The sequence below is a fragment of the Salmo trutta genome, chromosome 12 (genome assembly GCF_901001165.1).
Source record: "Salmo trutta chromosome 12, fSalTru1.1, whole genome shotgun sequence".
NCBI classification, from domain to species: domain Eukaryota; kingdom Metazoa; phylum Chordata; class Actinopteri; order Salmoniformes; family Salmonidae; genus Salmo; species Salmo trutta.
In genome coordinates, this window is record NC_042968.1 from 80,878,903 (window position 1) to 80,893,752 (window position 14,850).

At 45.1% G+C, this 14,850-nt stretch overlaps 1 protein-coding gene across 1 annotated transcript in view; it reads left to right on the forward strand.

The window, feature by feature from the left end:
- Nucleotides 1–14,850, forward strand: part of LOC115204363 (ryanodine receptor 1-like) — a 112,422-nt gene that overhangs the window by 66,225 nt on the left and 31,347 nt on the right. Inside the window, exons 73-81 of the mRNA XM_029769870.1 lie at nucleotides 2,094–2,108; nucleotides 10,515–10,685; nucleotides 10,817–10,876; nucleotides 11,569–11,703; nucleotides 11,838–11,950; nucleotides 12,496–12,592; nucleotides 12,687–12,793; nucleotides 12,919–12,970; nucleotides 13,073–13,165. Of these exons, the coding sequence (XP_029625730.1) occupies nucleotides 2,094–2,108; nucleotides 10,515–10,685; nucleotides 10,817–10,876; nucleotides 11,569–11,703; nucleotides 11,838–11,950; nucleotides 12,496–12,592; nucleotides 12,687–12,793; nucleotides 12,919–12,970; nucleotides 13,073–13,165 (843 nt within the window). The remainder of the gene's footprint in view (nucleotides 1–2,093; nucleotides 2,109–10,514; nucleotides 10,686–10,816; nucleotides 10,877–11,568; nucleotides 11,704–11,837; nucleotides 11,951–12,495; nucleotides 12,593–12,686; nucleotides 12,794–12,918; nucleotides 12,971–13,072; nucleotides 13,166–14,850) is intronic.

Consider the following 14,850-nt stretch of genomic DNA (forward strand, 5'->3'; position numbering starts at 1 on the left):
GGAAGACCCATTTGCGACCAAGCTTTAACTTTCTAACTAATGTCTTGAGATTTTGCTTCAATATATCCACCTAATTTTACTTCCTCATGATGCCATCTATTTTGTGAAGTGCACCAGTCCCCCCTGCAGCAAAGCATGCTACCACCCCCGATGCTACCACCCCCGTGCTTCACGGTTGGGATGGTGTTCTTCGGCTTGCAAGCCTCCCCTTTTTCCTCCAAACATAACGATGGCCAAACAGTTCTATTTTTGTTTCATCAGACCAGAGGACATTTCTCCAAAAAGTATGATCTTTGTCCCCATGTGCAGTTGCAAACCATAGTCTGGCTTTTTTATGGCGGCTTTGGAGCAGTGGCTTCTTCCTTACTGAGCAGCCTTTCAGGTTATGTCGATATAGGACTTGTTTTACTGTGGATATTGATACTTTTCTACCTGTTTCTTCCAGCATCTTCACAGGGTCCTTTGCTGTTGTTCTGGGATTGATTTGCACTTTTCACACCAAAGTACGTTCATCTCTAGGAGACAGAACGCGTCTCCTTCCTGAGCAGTATGACGGCTGCGTGGTCCAATGGTGTTTATACTTGCGTACTATTGTTTGTACAGATGAACGTGGTACCTTCAGGCATTTGGAAATCCCTCCCAAGGATGAACCAGACTTGTGGAGGTCTACAATTCTTTTTCTGAGGTCTTGGCTGATTTCTTTTAATTTTCCCATGATGTCAAGCAAAGAGGCACTGAGTTTGAAGGTAGGCCTTGAAATACATCCACAGGTACACCTCCAATTGACTCAAATGATGTCAATTAGCCTATCAGAAGCTTCTACAGCCATTACATCATTTTCTGGACTTTTCCGAGCTGTTTAAAGGCACAGTCAACTTAGTGTATGTAAACTTCTGACCCACTGGAATTGTGATACAGTGAATTATAAGTGAAATAATCTGTCTGTAAACAATTGTAGGAAAAATGACTTGTGTCATGCACAAATTAGATGTCCTAACCAACTTGCCAAAACTATAGTTTGTTAACAAGAAATGTGTGGAGTGGTTGAAAAGTGAGTTTTAATGACTCCAACCTAAGTGTATGTAAACTTTCGACTTCAACTGTACCTTCAGTGTTTAAATGTTGTGGCATGTTAGCCAGGGCTCTCCAACTCTGTTGCTGGAGCGCTACCAACCTGTAGGTTTTAGCTTTCCGTGAACACGGTTGGAGAGCCCTATGTTAGACTGATGTCAGCAGATTTGGGTAGACTATGAATTACTGAAATTTCTATCATACATTGTCATCATTTACACCGCAGCAACAATGCAGCCAGCAAATTGTCTCACATCCTGCATCGTTTGCTTTAAAAAATGTTTTTTTTAAATGTACGTACTTGATTGTCAATTAATTTGGGATGACCTCCTAACCCATTGTAGCTAACCATGTGGAGTATAACTTACCTATACAAATTGGTGGTTCTTTTTCAAAACTGTACTTGATGTCTGCATAGGTTTAAGCAAATGCTAACTAGCGTTAGCACAATGACTGGAAGTCTATGGGTGTCCACAAGTTTATCTGACTCTGAAATTAAAGATCTTGTTACTTAAATATATGTCTTGTATGACTGACAACAGCCGAACAGTAAAGGCAAACAAGTATTTTCCCCACATCTTCAGCAGGTATGGTATATTGGAAAGCGTACATTTTTTTTAATATCATTTTGATATGACGGCTTTTTGCCCTGTTTTCCATGCCTGCCTTGACCTGTTTATCCACTCCGAGTGGCACAGTGGTCTAAGACACTGCATCTCAGTGCAAGAGGCATCACTGCAGTACCTGGTTCAAATCCAGGCTGCATCACATCTGGCCGTGATTGGGAGTCCCATAGGGCGGCGCACAATTGGCCCAGCGTTGTCTGGGTTTGGCCAGGGTAGGCCGTCATTGTAAATAAGAATTTGTTTTTAACTGATTTGCCCAGTTAAATAAAGGTTAAACTAAACGATTAGGCAGTGCATATGTCAGTAGAGAGGTTGAGTAGCTCTAGCAGGTGAGTTGATAGTTCTCTCTTTGACTGTCCCTTGTCCTCTTTTTCTGTGTCCACGCTGGGTTTCTAGGGCAACGACTCGGAGGTTAGACTTTGTTTCTGCATGACCGCTGTGCTGACCGCATGGCACCTCACTTTGGGGGCTTTTCATCAACTCCTCCGGCACAATGGCACACCAGGACACCGCACACACACACACACACACACACATTTCTAGCACGTTCCAATTCACCCACCCACAACTTGTGGCAATTCTACTTTGTATGTAGAGGCAGCTGTTTATGTCCACTCAGTAACTAGCTTTGTGTTCTGCACTTCACTGCAACACCAATGGGAAAGAACTGGACACACAGAAATAGAGCACAATAGCTGGTCTGGATTGACTTACATGCATTACTGATACGTTTTGGATCCAGTTACACTGTCGTCAACACTGTGGACACTATTAACACTCAGCTAGAAGACTAATATCACATTTTCTACTGCTGAACTGCATAGAATTACATGAATAAACACACCTGTGTGACAGAGTGTGTGAGTGACAGACACAGTGCTCCACACTAGGGCAGATAGAAAAAGCAGACATGCACCATACTGTTATAACACTAGTGGACCACCCCCAGACCTGCTAGTGTGTGTGGGGGGGGGGGAGGGGGGGGAGGGGGGGGGGAGGGAGTCTGGAGGCGCTTGATGAAAGTACTTTGCCGTAGTCGGGCTCATGGCACTAGGCTCTGCACCAGGCCTGCCCAATGCAGCAGTGGGAGCAGAGTGCCATCACCCTGCCAATGAGTTTGCACCCAGTTGATTGTAGTTAGGTGGGAGTTTTCCTTCCATTTATTTTATTTTCTGTTGAAGGTTGGTTGATCTGTAGCGTTTGTGGTCAAGCTCCCTACACTTGGGGATGCTTTTAGTCTGTGCTCACCGTTCACTCATTCCTCCCTGTAGCCGCCATGTCAGACCATGGCTTAGTATCATCATATCCTCCAGTCAGTCTCCACCCACACACTTGTCCCCTTTCTTTAAGCCATGACCTGATACTATATTTAACGGGACTGAAAAAGATCTCTGGAACAAGCTCTATAGTACCCTATGTAGAATGAACTCAATGTGACTACCTCACCCCAATCTATTTTAATCAAACCTGTCTTCTAAAATCTCCCCTAAAACCTTTGCATCCATCTTCCTCTAAACTAGCCTTATTCATAACACACTCCTTGCATTGAAGTACTGGTTTGGAGAAGTGGTTGAATGGACTTGTCTGTGGCTTTGACACACTCCTACCACTCACTCACATTCTACTTTACCAGGAGTAGATGCACTTCTCTGTCATAAAGGGCATACTCCGAGATAGATACAGCAGTTCACTGAAACACATTGTTCTCACTTTTCACCACTGCAGATTCCCTTAGTCCTTCAGGACATTTAGTCATGACACATTCTCTGTTTCTAGGGCTTTGCATCCTCTCCTGTTCTGTGTGTTGGTCCTCTGTTATCTTCACTCCCTGGGCCAACCTCAGCCTGCTGTATGACACGCACGTGTACACATACACACACAGACAGACTGAGAGACAGAGAAATACACACACACACTACATACAAGCTTGCAGGGGACGTCAGAGAGGGCAGACAACAGACCATAATTTTCCATCACAGAAAGGAGACAGGAGAGAGGGAGGAGAGCACAGGGGCGATGGGACTTATCCCATGTGGGGCGTATATCCCATGGACATTTGGTTTCCTTGTGTGATTTGCTAGTTGGTAGCTAACACCTTGATCTGAATCTAGTTTCCTATTAACATGATGCTACTAACAACTAATAGTTGTGTGTGTTTTCAACAGGAGCTTCGTTACTCTCCAAAACCATGTAACACATGAATTCATCTAGTGCTGCTGGTGCTGCCAAACGCACCTGAGAAACATACTGTACAACAGGATTTTTCATGTGAATGCAATGCGTTTGTAAGCATGTTTTTATCTGTGCAGTTTTACTGATTTCCTGTCCTACAGATTAGAATGATTCCTTTCAGTTGTCCTCCCCAACATCCTCCAACCCCTGTCCTTCTCAATACAGTGTTACATACTCACATTCCCCTCCCCTTACCGGCCAAGTGTTCAGAAACAGGTCATTATGGTGGTGAGATGTAGCCCTGATTCTGGGCAGTTTGGTTATTTTATCAGTACATTGCCTGTCCACCTGCAGCAAATACTGAATAATATGATCATGTGAAGGAACTGACCTAGACTGGAGGGTTCAGAGAGGAGTCCATGGCTCTTGATATTAGAGGGTGTTAACTGTTAATTAATGGTATTTTGTGACAGCTACAGCCTGGATAAACAGGTAGGGGGACACATTGTAACTCAACGGGTCATTGAAATGAGAAGCAATGGTCACATTTCCACTGGATTGCAGGTATCAACCCGACTCTCTTCTCTGTATACATCAATGATGTTGCTCTTGCTGCTGGTGATTCTCTGATCCACCTCTAAGCAGACAACACCCTTTTGTATACTTCTGGCCCCTCTTTAGACACTGTGTTAACTAACCTCCAGACGAGCTTCAATGCCATACAACTCTCCTTCCGTGGCCTCCAACTGCTCTTAAACGCAAGTAAAACTAAATGCATGCTCTTCAACCGATCGCTGCCTGTACCTGCCCGCCCGTCCAGCATCACTACTCTGGACGTCTCTGACAAAGAATACGTGGACAACTACAAATACCTAGGTGTCTGGTTAGACTGTAAACTCTCCTTCCAGACTCACATTAAACACCTCCAGTCCAAAATTAAATCTAGAATCGGCTTCCTATATCGCAACAAAGCATCCTTTGTAACCCTCGTAAAACTGACCATCCTACCGATCCTTGACTTCGGCGATGTCATCTATAAAATAGCCTCCAACACGCTACTCAACAAATTGGATGCAGTCTATCACAGTGCCATCCGTTTTGTCACCAAAGCGCCTTATACCACCCACCATTACGACCTGTACGCTCTCGTTGGTTGGCCCTCGCTTCATACTCGTCGCCAAACCCACTGGCTACAGGTTATCTACAAGTCTCTGCTAGGTAAAGCCCCGCCTTATCTCAGCTCACTGGTCACCATAGCAGCACCCACTCGTAGCACGCGCTCCAGCAGGTATATCTCACTGGTCACCCCCAAAGCCAATTCCTCCTTTGGTCATCTTTCCTTCCAGTTCTCTGCTGCCAATGACTGGAACGAACTGCAAAAATCTCTGAAGCACCAGCTGTCAGAGCAGCTCACAGATCCCTGCACCTGTACATAGCCCATCTGTAAACAGCCCATCTGTTTACCTCATCCCCATACTGTATTTATTTATTTATCTTGCTCCTTTGCACCCCAGTATCTCTACTTGCACATTCATCTTCTGCACATCAACCATTCCAGTGTTTAATTGCTATATTGTAATTACTTCGCCACCATGGCCTATTTATTGCCTTAACTTACCTCATTTGCACTCACTGTATATCGACTTTTTGTTTTCTTTTGTTCTACTGTATTATTGACTGAATGTCTTGTTTATTCCATGTGTAACTCTATGTTGTTGTATGTGTCGAATTGCTATGCTTTATCTTGGGGCGGCAGCATAGCCTAGTGGTTAGCGGCAGCGTAGCCTAGTGGTTAGCGGCAGCGTAGCCTAGTGGTTAGCGGCAGCGTAGCCTAGTGGTTAGCGGCAGCGTAGCCTAGTGGTTAGTGCGTTGGACGAGTAACCAAAAGGTTGCAAGTTCAAATCCCCAAGCTGACAAGGTACAAATCTGTCGTTCTGCCCCTGAACAAGGCAGTTAACCCACTGTTCCTAGGCCCTCATTGAAAATAAGAATTTGTTCTTAACTGACTTGGCTAGTTAAATAAAGGTAAAAATCTTGGTCACAGTTGCAAATGAGAACTTGTTCTCAACAAGCCTACCTGGTAAAAATAAAATAATGCTGGACATAATGTGGCAAGAGCACATTATGGTTTTTAGTACATTGCACAAAGTGTTGATGCCATGTACATCTAGGATGTCAAACTCATTCCATGGAGGGCCTAGTGTCTTCTGGTTTTTGGGATTTTCTTTCAATTAAGACTTAGGCATCTAGGTGAGGGGAGTTCCTTACAAAGACCTAGACAACCAGGTGAGGGGAGTTCCTTACTAAGACCTAGACAACCAGGTGAGGGGAGTTCCTTACAAAGACCTAGACAACCAGGTGAGGAGAGTTCCTTACTAAGACCTAGGCAACCAGGTGAGGGGAGTTCCTTACAAAGACCTAGACAACCAGGTGAGGAGAGTTCCTTACTAAGACCTAGGCAACCAGGGGAGGGGAGTTCCTTACAAAGACCTAGACAACCAGGTGAGGAGAGTTCCTTACAAAGACCTAGACAACCAGGTGAGGAGAGTTCCTTACTAAGACCTAGACAACCAGGTGAGGGGAGTTCCTTACTAAGACCTAGACAACCAGGTGAGGGGAGTTCCTTACAAAGACCTAGACAACCAGGTGAGGGGTGTTCCTTACTAAGACCTAGACAACCAGGTTAGGAGAGTTCCTTACTAAGACCTAGACAACCAGGTGAGGGGAGTTCCTCACAAAGATCTAGACAACCAGATGAGGGGAGTTCCTTACAAAGACCTAGACAACCAGGTGAGGGGAGTTCCTTACTAAGCCCTAGACAACCAGGTGAGGGGAGTTCCTTACAAAGACCTAGACAACCAGGTGAGGGGAGTTCCTTACTAAGCCCTAGACAACCAGGTGAGGTGAGTTCCTTACGAAGACCTAGACAACCAGGTGAGGGGAGTTCCTTACTAAGCCCTAGAAAACCAGGTGAGGTGAGTTCCTTACTAAGACCTAGAAAACCAGGTGAGGTGAGTTCCTTACTAAGACCTAGACAACCAGGTGAGGTGAGTTCCTTACTAAGACCTAGACAACTGGTTGAGGGGAGTTCCTTACTAAGACCAGACAACCGGTTGAGGGGAGTTCCTTACTAAGACCTAGACAACCAGGTGAGTTGAGTTCCTTACTAAGACCTAGACAACCGGTTGAGGGGAGTTCCTTACTAAGACCTAGACAACCAGGTGAGGTGAGTTCCTTACTAAGACCTAGACAACCAGGTGAGGGGAGTTCCTTATTAAGACCTAGACAACCAGGTGAGGGGAGTTCCTTATTAAGACCTAGACAAGCAGGTGAGGGAAGTTCTTTACTAATCAGTGACCTTAATTCATCGACAAGTACAAGGGAGGAGTGAAAACCAGCAGACACTCAGCCCTCCGTGGAATGTGTTTGACACGTGATGGAGATTATTTAATGTAATGTAAATATACACTCAGTAGCCTGTTTATTAGGTACACCACCTCATTCACAAATGGCTTGCTATATAAAACAGTCAGACAGGCATCAAGGCATTCAGTTACTGTTCGATTGAACGTTAGAATTGGAAAAGCAAGTGACCTAAGTGACTTTGAGCGAGGTTTCGTCATCGGTGCCAGGTGCATTATCTCAGAAACGGCCGGCCTCCTCGGCTTTTCACACACAACGGTGTCTAGGGTTTACAGAGAATGGTGCGACAAACGAAAAACATCCAGTCAGCGGCAGTCCTGTGGGCGAAAACATCTTGTTGATGAGATAGGTTGAAGGAGGAAGGCCACAAACAGGCAAATAATGGCGCAGTACAACAGTGGTGTGCAGAACAGCATCTCGGAACGCACAACTCGTCGGTCCTTGTCACAGATGGGCTATTGCAGCAGACGACCACACCAGGTTCCACTCCTATCAGCTAAAAACAAGAAGAAGCGGCTCCAGTGGGCACAAGATCACCAACACTGGACAATTGAGGAGTGGAAAAAGATTGCCTGGTCTGACCAATCCCAGTTCCTATCAGTATTTGGCATAAGGAGCATGAGTCCATGGCCTCATCCTGCCTGGTGTTAACGGTAGAAGTTGGTGGTGAATTAATGTGGGGTATGTTTTCCTGGTACACGTTAGGTCCCTTGATACCAACTGAGCAACTTAGGAACACCACACCTTGTAGAATCCATGCCCTGAAGAATTTAGGCTGTTCTGGAGGCAAAGGGGGGGTCTGACCCAGTACTATATGGGTGTACCTAATGAACTGGCCACTGAGTGTATAATGTAGAAGTAGTTGCTTTTCTATTGTGTGTTCATAATAATTATTTTCATGGTTAAGAGGTAGAACAGGACTCTTATTTAAAAATGTAAGTGACTGTGAGTGTTGTGCCATCGAATCAGTGCCATGGGTTCAATGCTAAGCAGAGTTAATTGATATGTTGTTCAATGCTAAGCAGAGGTAATTGATGGTGTTCAATGCTAAGCAGTGTTAATGTATATGTTGTTCAATGCTAAGCAGTGGTAATTGATATGTTGTTCAATGCTAAGCAGTGTTAATGTATATGTTGTTCAATGCTACGCAGTGTTAATGTATATGTTGTTCAATGCTACGCAGTGTTAATGTATATGTTGTTCAATGCTAAGCAGTGGTAATGTGTACATATATTTTTATTTTTTATTTTATTTATTTCACCTTTATTTAACCAGGTAGGCAAGTTGAGAACAAGTTCTCATTTACAATTGCGACCTGGCCAAGATAAAGCAAAGCAGTTCGACACATACAACAACACAGAGTTACACATGGAGTAAAACAAACATACAGTCAATAATACAGTAGAAAAATAAGTCTATATACAATGTGAGCAAATGAGGTGAGATAAGGGAGGTAAAGGCAAAAAAGGCCATGGTGGCAAAGTAAATACAACATAGCAAGTAAAACACTGGAATGGTAGATTTGTAGTGGAAGAAAGTGCAAAGTAGAAATTGAAATAATGGGGTGCAAAGGAGCTAAATAAATAAATAAATACAGTAGGGGAAGAGGTAGTTGTTTGGGCTAAATTATAGATGGGCTATGTACAGGTGCAGTGATCTGTGAGCTGCTCTGACAGCTGGTGCATAAAGCTAGTGAGGGAGATAAGTGTTTCCAGTTTCAGAGATTTTTGTAGTTCGTTCCAGTCATTGGCAGCAGAGAACTGGAAGGAGAGACGGCCAAAGGAGGAATTGGCTTTGGGTGTGACCAGAGAGATATACCTGCTGGAGCGCGTGCTACAGGTGGGTGCTGCTATGGTGACCAGTGACCGGAGATAAGGGGGACTTTACCTAGCAGGGTCTTGTAGATGACCTGGAGCCAGTGGGTTTGGCGACGAGTATGAAGCGAGGGCTAGCCAACGAGAGCATACAGGTCGCAGCGGTGGGTAGTATATGGGGCTTTGGTGACAAAACAGATGGCACTGTGATAGACTGAATCCAGTTTATTGAGTAAGGTATTAGAGGCTATTTTGTAAATGACATCGCCGAAGTCGAGGATCGGTAGGATGGTCAGTTTTACGAGGGTATGTTTGGCAGCATGAGTAAAAGATGCTTTGTTGCGAAATAGGAAGCCAATTCTAGATTTAACTTTGGATTGGAGATGTTTGATGTGAGTCTGGAAGGAGAGCTTACAGTCTAACCAGACACCTAGGTATTTGTAGTTGTCCACATATTCTAAGTCAGAACCGTCCAGAGTAGTGATGCTGGACGGGCGGGCAGGTGCAGGCAGCGATCGGTTGAAGAGCATGCATTTAGTTTTACTTGTATTTAAGAGCAGTTGGAGGCCACGGAAAGAGAGTTGTATGGCATTGAAGCTCATCTGGAGGGTTGTTAACACAGTGTTCAAAGAAGGGCCAGAAGTATAAAGAATGGTGTCGTCTGCGTAGAGGTGGATCAGAGACTCACCAGCAGCAAGAGCAACATCATTGATGTATGCAGAGAAAAGAGTTGGCCCAAGAATTGAACCCTGTGGCACCCCCATAGAGACTGCCAGAGGCCCGGACAACATGCCATCCGATTTAACACATTGAACCCTATCAGAGAAGTAGTTGGTGAATCAGGCGAGGCAATCATTTGAGAAACCAAGGCTATTGAGTCTGCCGATGAGGATGTGGTGATTGACAGAGTCGAAAGCCTTGGCCAGGTCAATGAATACGGCAACACAGTATTGTTTCTATGTTGTTCAATGCTAAGCACTGTTAATATATATGTTGTTAAATGCTAAGCAGTGGTATTTGATATGTTGTTCAATACTAAGCAATGTTAATTTATATGTTGTTCAATGCTAAGCAGTGTTCATTTATATGTTGTTCAATGCTAAGCAGTGTTCATTTATATGTTGTTCAATGCTAAGCAGTGGCAATTGATATGTTGTTCAATGCTAAGCAATGTTAATTTATATGTTTTTCAATGCTAAGCAGTGTTCATTTATATGTTGTTCAATGCTAAGCAGTGTTAATTGATATGTTGTTCAATGCTAAGCAATGGTAATTGATATGTTGTTCAATGCTAAGCAGTGGTAATTGATATGTTGTTCAATGCATGTATTGGTTGTGGCTTTATGCATGAAGAAGATGCCTTGGTCCCTCCTTATGTTCTTGGCTTGGTCCCTCCTTGTGTTCTTAGGCTGGTGGCTCAGATGTGGAGCGTACCAAGAAGAAAAGACGGGGAGATCGTTATTCAGTGCAGACGTCACTTATTGTGGCTGCCCTGAAAAAGATGCTCCCCATCGGCCTCAACATGTGCTCCCCTGCTGATCAGGAGCTTATTAACCTGGCCAAGATACGATACTCTTTGGTAGTATGCCCTCGGCTGTCTTAAATAACTCTGCCGTAGTATGACTAGTTGTTTGTGCCAGACCCATAAGGCTGTATATCCAGACACAGAAATGGTTCCAAAACAAATGGTACACAAAATTTTGCTTCCAGAGGGACACGGATGAGGAAGTAAGGGAGTTTTTGCAAAACAACCTGCATCTTCAAGGCAAGGTAAGATGGACTGGGTTGGTGCAGTAAAGGTATACATGGTGAAGTCCTGTGGTGTTCCTCCGGCTGCAGTGTGTGTTCCTCCGGCTGCACTGTGTGTTCCTCCGGCTGCACTGTGTGTTCCTCCGGCTGCAGTGTGTGTTCCTCCGGCTGCACTGTGTGTTCCTCCGGCTGCACTGTGTGTTCCTCCGGCTGCACTGTGTGTTCCACCGGCTGCAGTGTGTGTTCCTCCGGCTGCACTGTGTGTTCCTCCGGCTGCACTGTGTGTTCCTCCGGCTGCACTGTGTGTTCCTCCGGCTGCACTGTGTGTTTCTCCGGCTGCAGTGTGTGTTCCTCCGGCTGCACTGTGTGTTCCTCCGGCTGCACTGTGTGTTCCTCCTGCTGCAGTGTGTGTTCCCCCGGCTGCAGTGTGCGTTCCTCCGGCTGCAGTGTGCGTTCCCCCGACTGCAGTGAGCGTTCCCGCGACTGCAGTGTGCGTTCCTCCGGCTGCAGTGAGTGTTCCCCTGGCTGCAGTGTGCGTTCCCCTGGCTGCAGTGTGCGTTCCCCTGGCTGCAGTGTGCGTTCCCCCGGCTGCAGTGTGCGTTCCTCCGGCTGCAGTGTGCGTTCCCCCGGCTGCAGTGAGTGTTCCCCTGGCTGCAGTGAGCGCTCCTCTGGCTGCAGTGTGCGTTCCTCTAGCTGCAGTGTGTTGTGTTCAGGTGGAGAACCCGTCCATGCGCTGGCAGATGTCCCTGTATAAGGAGATGGCAGGGAAGGCTGAGGATGCTGACGCTCCAGAGAAGGTGGTGAAGAGGGTGCAGGAGGTGTCAGCTGTTCTTTATTACATTGAGGTGGTGAGTAGAGTAGTAAGCCCAGTACTTTAATACTACAACATCAATATAATCCTACAGTATCCCTATAGTCCTACTTCACACACATGGCATGATGTCAGTGGTGCCGTTTCTCTCAATTATCTCGTCTCACTTAGACTGAGCACCCCTTCAAATCCAAAAAGATGGTGTGGCACAAACTGCTCTCCAAGCAGAGACGCAAGGCTGTGGTAGCCTGCTTTAGGATGACTCCACTCTACAACCTACCCAGGTTAGAGACGCTACTACAGTCTTGTATTTACTCCACTCTACAACCTACCCAGGTTAGAGACGCTACTACAGTCTTGTATTTACTCCACTCTACAACCTACCCAGGTTAGAGACGCTACTACAGTCTTGTATTTACTCCACTCTACAACCTACCCAGGTTAGAGACGCTACTACAGTCTTGTATTTACTCCACTCTACAACCTACCCAGGTTAGAGACGCTACTACAGTCTTGTATTTACTCCACTCTACAACCTACCCAGGTTAGAGACGCTACTACAGTCTTGTATTTACATTTGAGTCATCTAGCAGATGCTCTTATCCAGAGCGATTTACAGAAGCAATTAGGGTTAAGTGCCTTGCTCAAGTGCACATCGACAGATTTTTCACCTAGTCTGCTCGGAGATTCGAACCAGCGACTTTTCGGTTACTGGTCCAACACTCTTAAATGCTAGGCTACCTGTCGCCCCATTCAAACATATGCAGTAAGTAAAACACAGCCACAAGTAAAATACAGACACTAACATGGTTTTCTGTCTGCCTCACAGGCATAGAGCTTCCAATATGTTCCTGGAAGGATACAAACGCAACTGGATCCATACTGAGGGCTACTCCTTTGAGGACAGAATGATAGACGACTTGTCTGTAAGCTCTGCATGCTTGACACACCTTTTGAGGATTTCAGGACCTGTGAGTTTCCTCCTATAGTTTCACTCCCACATCTCTTTCTCAAACACAGAAAGCCATGGACCAGGAAGGAGAGGAAGAGGAAGAGACAGAGACCAAGCCAGATCCCCTTCACCAACTCATTTTGCATTTCAGCCGTACGGCTCTCACAGAAAAGAGGTGGGACTCTCCTTTTCTCCCTCAAGCATGTTAGTTGAGCAGCTTTTGGATTGAATTCAACACTAAATACACATCTCCACCTTTTAACATGTTGCCTAAGCCTCTGTTTCTTCTCATCTTTACAGTAAACTTGATACAGATTACCTATATATGGCATACGCTGATATTATGGCAAAGGTGAGTTTTATGATGTAACATTTTAGCATGTTATTGTTATTTGTATATGAATCTATTTAAAGTATATACTTTCTTTTTTCCTTGTCTGTGTGTGTGTTGTAGAGCTGCCACATTGGTGAGGAGGATGAAGGGGGAGAGGAGGTGGAGGAAGGGGCTGAGGATGAGATGTCCTTTGAGATGCGACAGACAGAACTGGTATGGGGCAGCCAGGGGAGCAGGGAGACACTGGAGCGGTAGCTCTCAACGCATTGAGTGACCACATCATCCACTGCACATCAGCCTGCACCCACATCTCTCTATTCTCTATCGCTCTTCTCTCTCTCTTCTCTTCTCTCTCCTCTCTCATCCCTCTTTTGTCTCTTCTATCTGTTCCTTTATATGCGTGTTGCTTCCTCCTAAATGTTATCTGTCTGTCACTTGTTCTCCTTCTTTGTGTTTTGCTTCACTCCAAGTGTTTCTAGATTGTACCTGGCTGTTGTGGTTAACATTGTGGTTAACATTGCGGTTAACATTCTGTATGTTGTATGACTCACAAAGTGATTGGAAAATACATCTTATCTAGACCATACAAAATCATGTGGACCATCCTAAAGCATTGACCTATCTGCTAAGCACAAAGTTCTACTGATGAGTATTCCTTCAATTTGGCAGGCAGAATGTGTTTACACGGTGCCAAATACTGTTGTCAATCATATAATGGCTCCTCTATTATTTTGGACAGAAATACTTCTAATTATTTCCATAGTTTGTATATACAGTCGTGGCCAAAAGTTTTGAGAATGACACAAATATTAATTTTCACAAAGTTTGCTGCTTCAGTGTCTTTAGATATTTTTGTCAGATGTTACTATGGAATACTGAAGTATAATTACAAGCTTTCATAAGTGTCAAAGGCTTTTATTGACAATTACATGAAGTTGATGCAAAGAGTCAATATTTGCAATGTTGACCCTTCTTTTTTAAGACCTCTGCAATCCGCCCTGGCATGCTGTCAATTAACTTCTGGGCCACATCCTGACTGATGGCAGCCCATTCTTGCATAATCAACACTTGGAGTTTGTCAGAATTTGTGGGTTTTTATTTGTCCACCCACCTCTTGAGGATTGACCACAAGTTCCCAATGGGATTAAGGTCGGGGAGTTTCCTGGCCATGAACCCAAAATATCGAGGTTTTGTTCCCTGAGCCACTTAGTTATCACTTTTGCCTTATGGCAAGGTGCTCCATCATGCTGGAAAAAGCATTGTTCGTTACCAAACTGTTCCTGGATGGTTGGGAGAAGTTGCTCTTCGAGGATGTGTTGGTACCATTCTTTATTCATGGCTGTGTTCTTAAGAACAATTGTGAGCACCCCTTGGCTGAGAAGCAACACCACACATGAATGGTCTCAGGATGCTTTACTGTTGGCATGACACAGGACTGATGGTAGCGCTCACCTTGTAGCGCTCACCAATCCCTGTACCTTTTGCAGAATATCAGTCTGTCCCTGATGTTTTTCCTGCAGAGAAGTGGCTTCTTTGCTTCCCTTCTTGACACCAGGCCATCCTCCAAAAGTCTTCGCCTCACTGTGCGTGCAGATGCACTCACACCTGCTTGCTGCCATTCCTGAGCAAGCTGTGTACTGGTGGTGCCCCGATCCCGCAGCTGAATCAACTTTAGGAGACGATCCTGGTGCTTGCTGGACTTTCTAGGTCACCCTGAAGCCTTCTTCACAACAATTGAATTGCTCTCCTTGAAGTTCTTGATTATCCGATAAATGGCTGATTTAGGTGCAATCTTACTGGCAGCAATATCCTTGCCCGTGAAGCCCTTTTTGTGCAAAGCAATGATGACGGCACGTGTTTCCTTGCAGGTAACCACGGTTGACAGAGGAAGAACAATG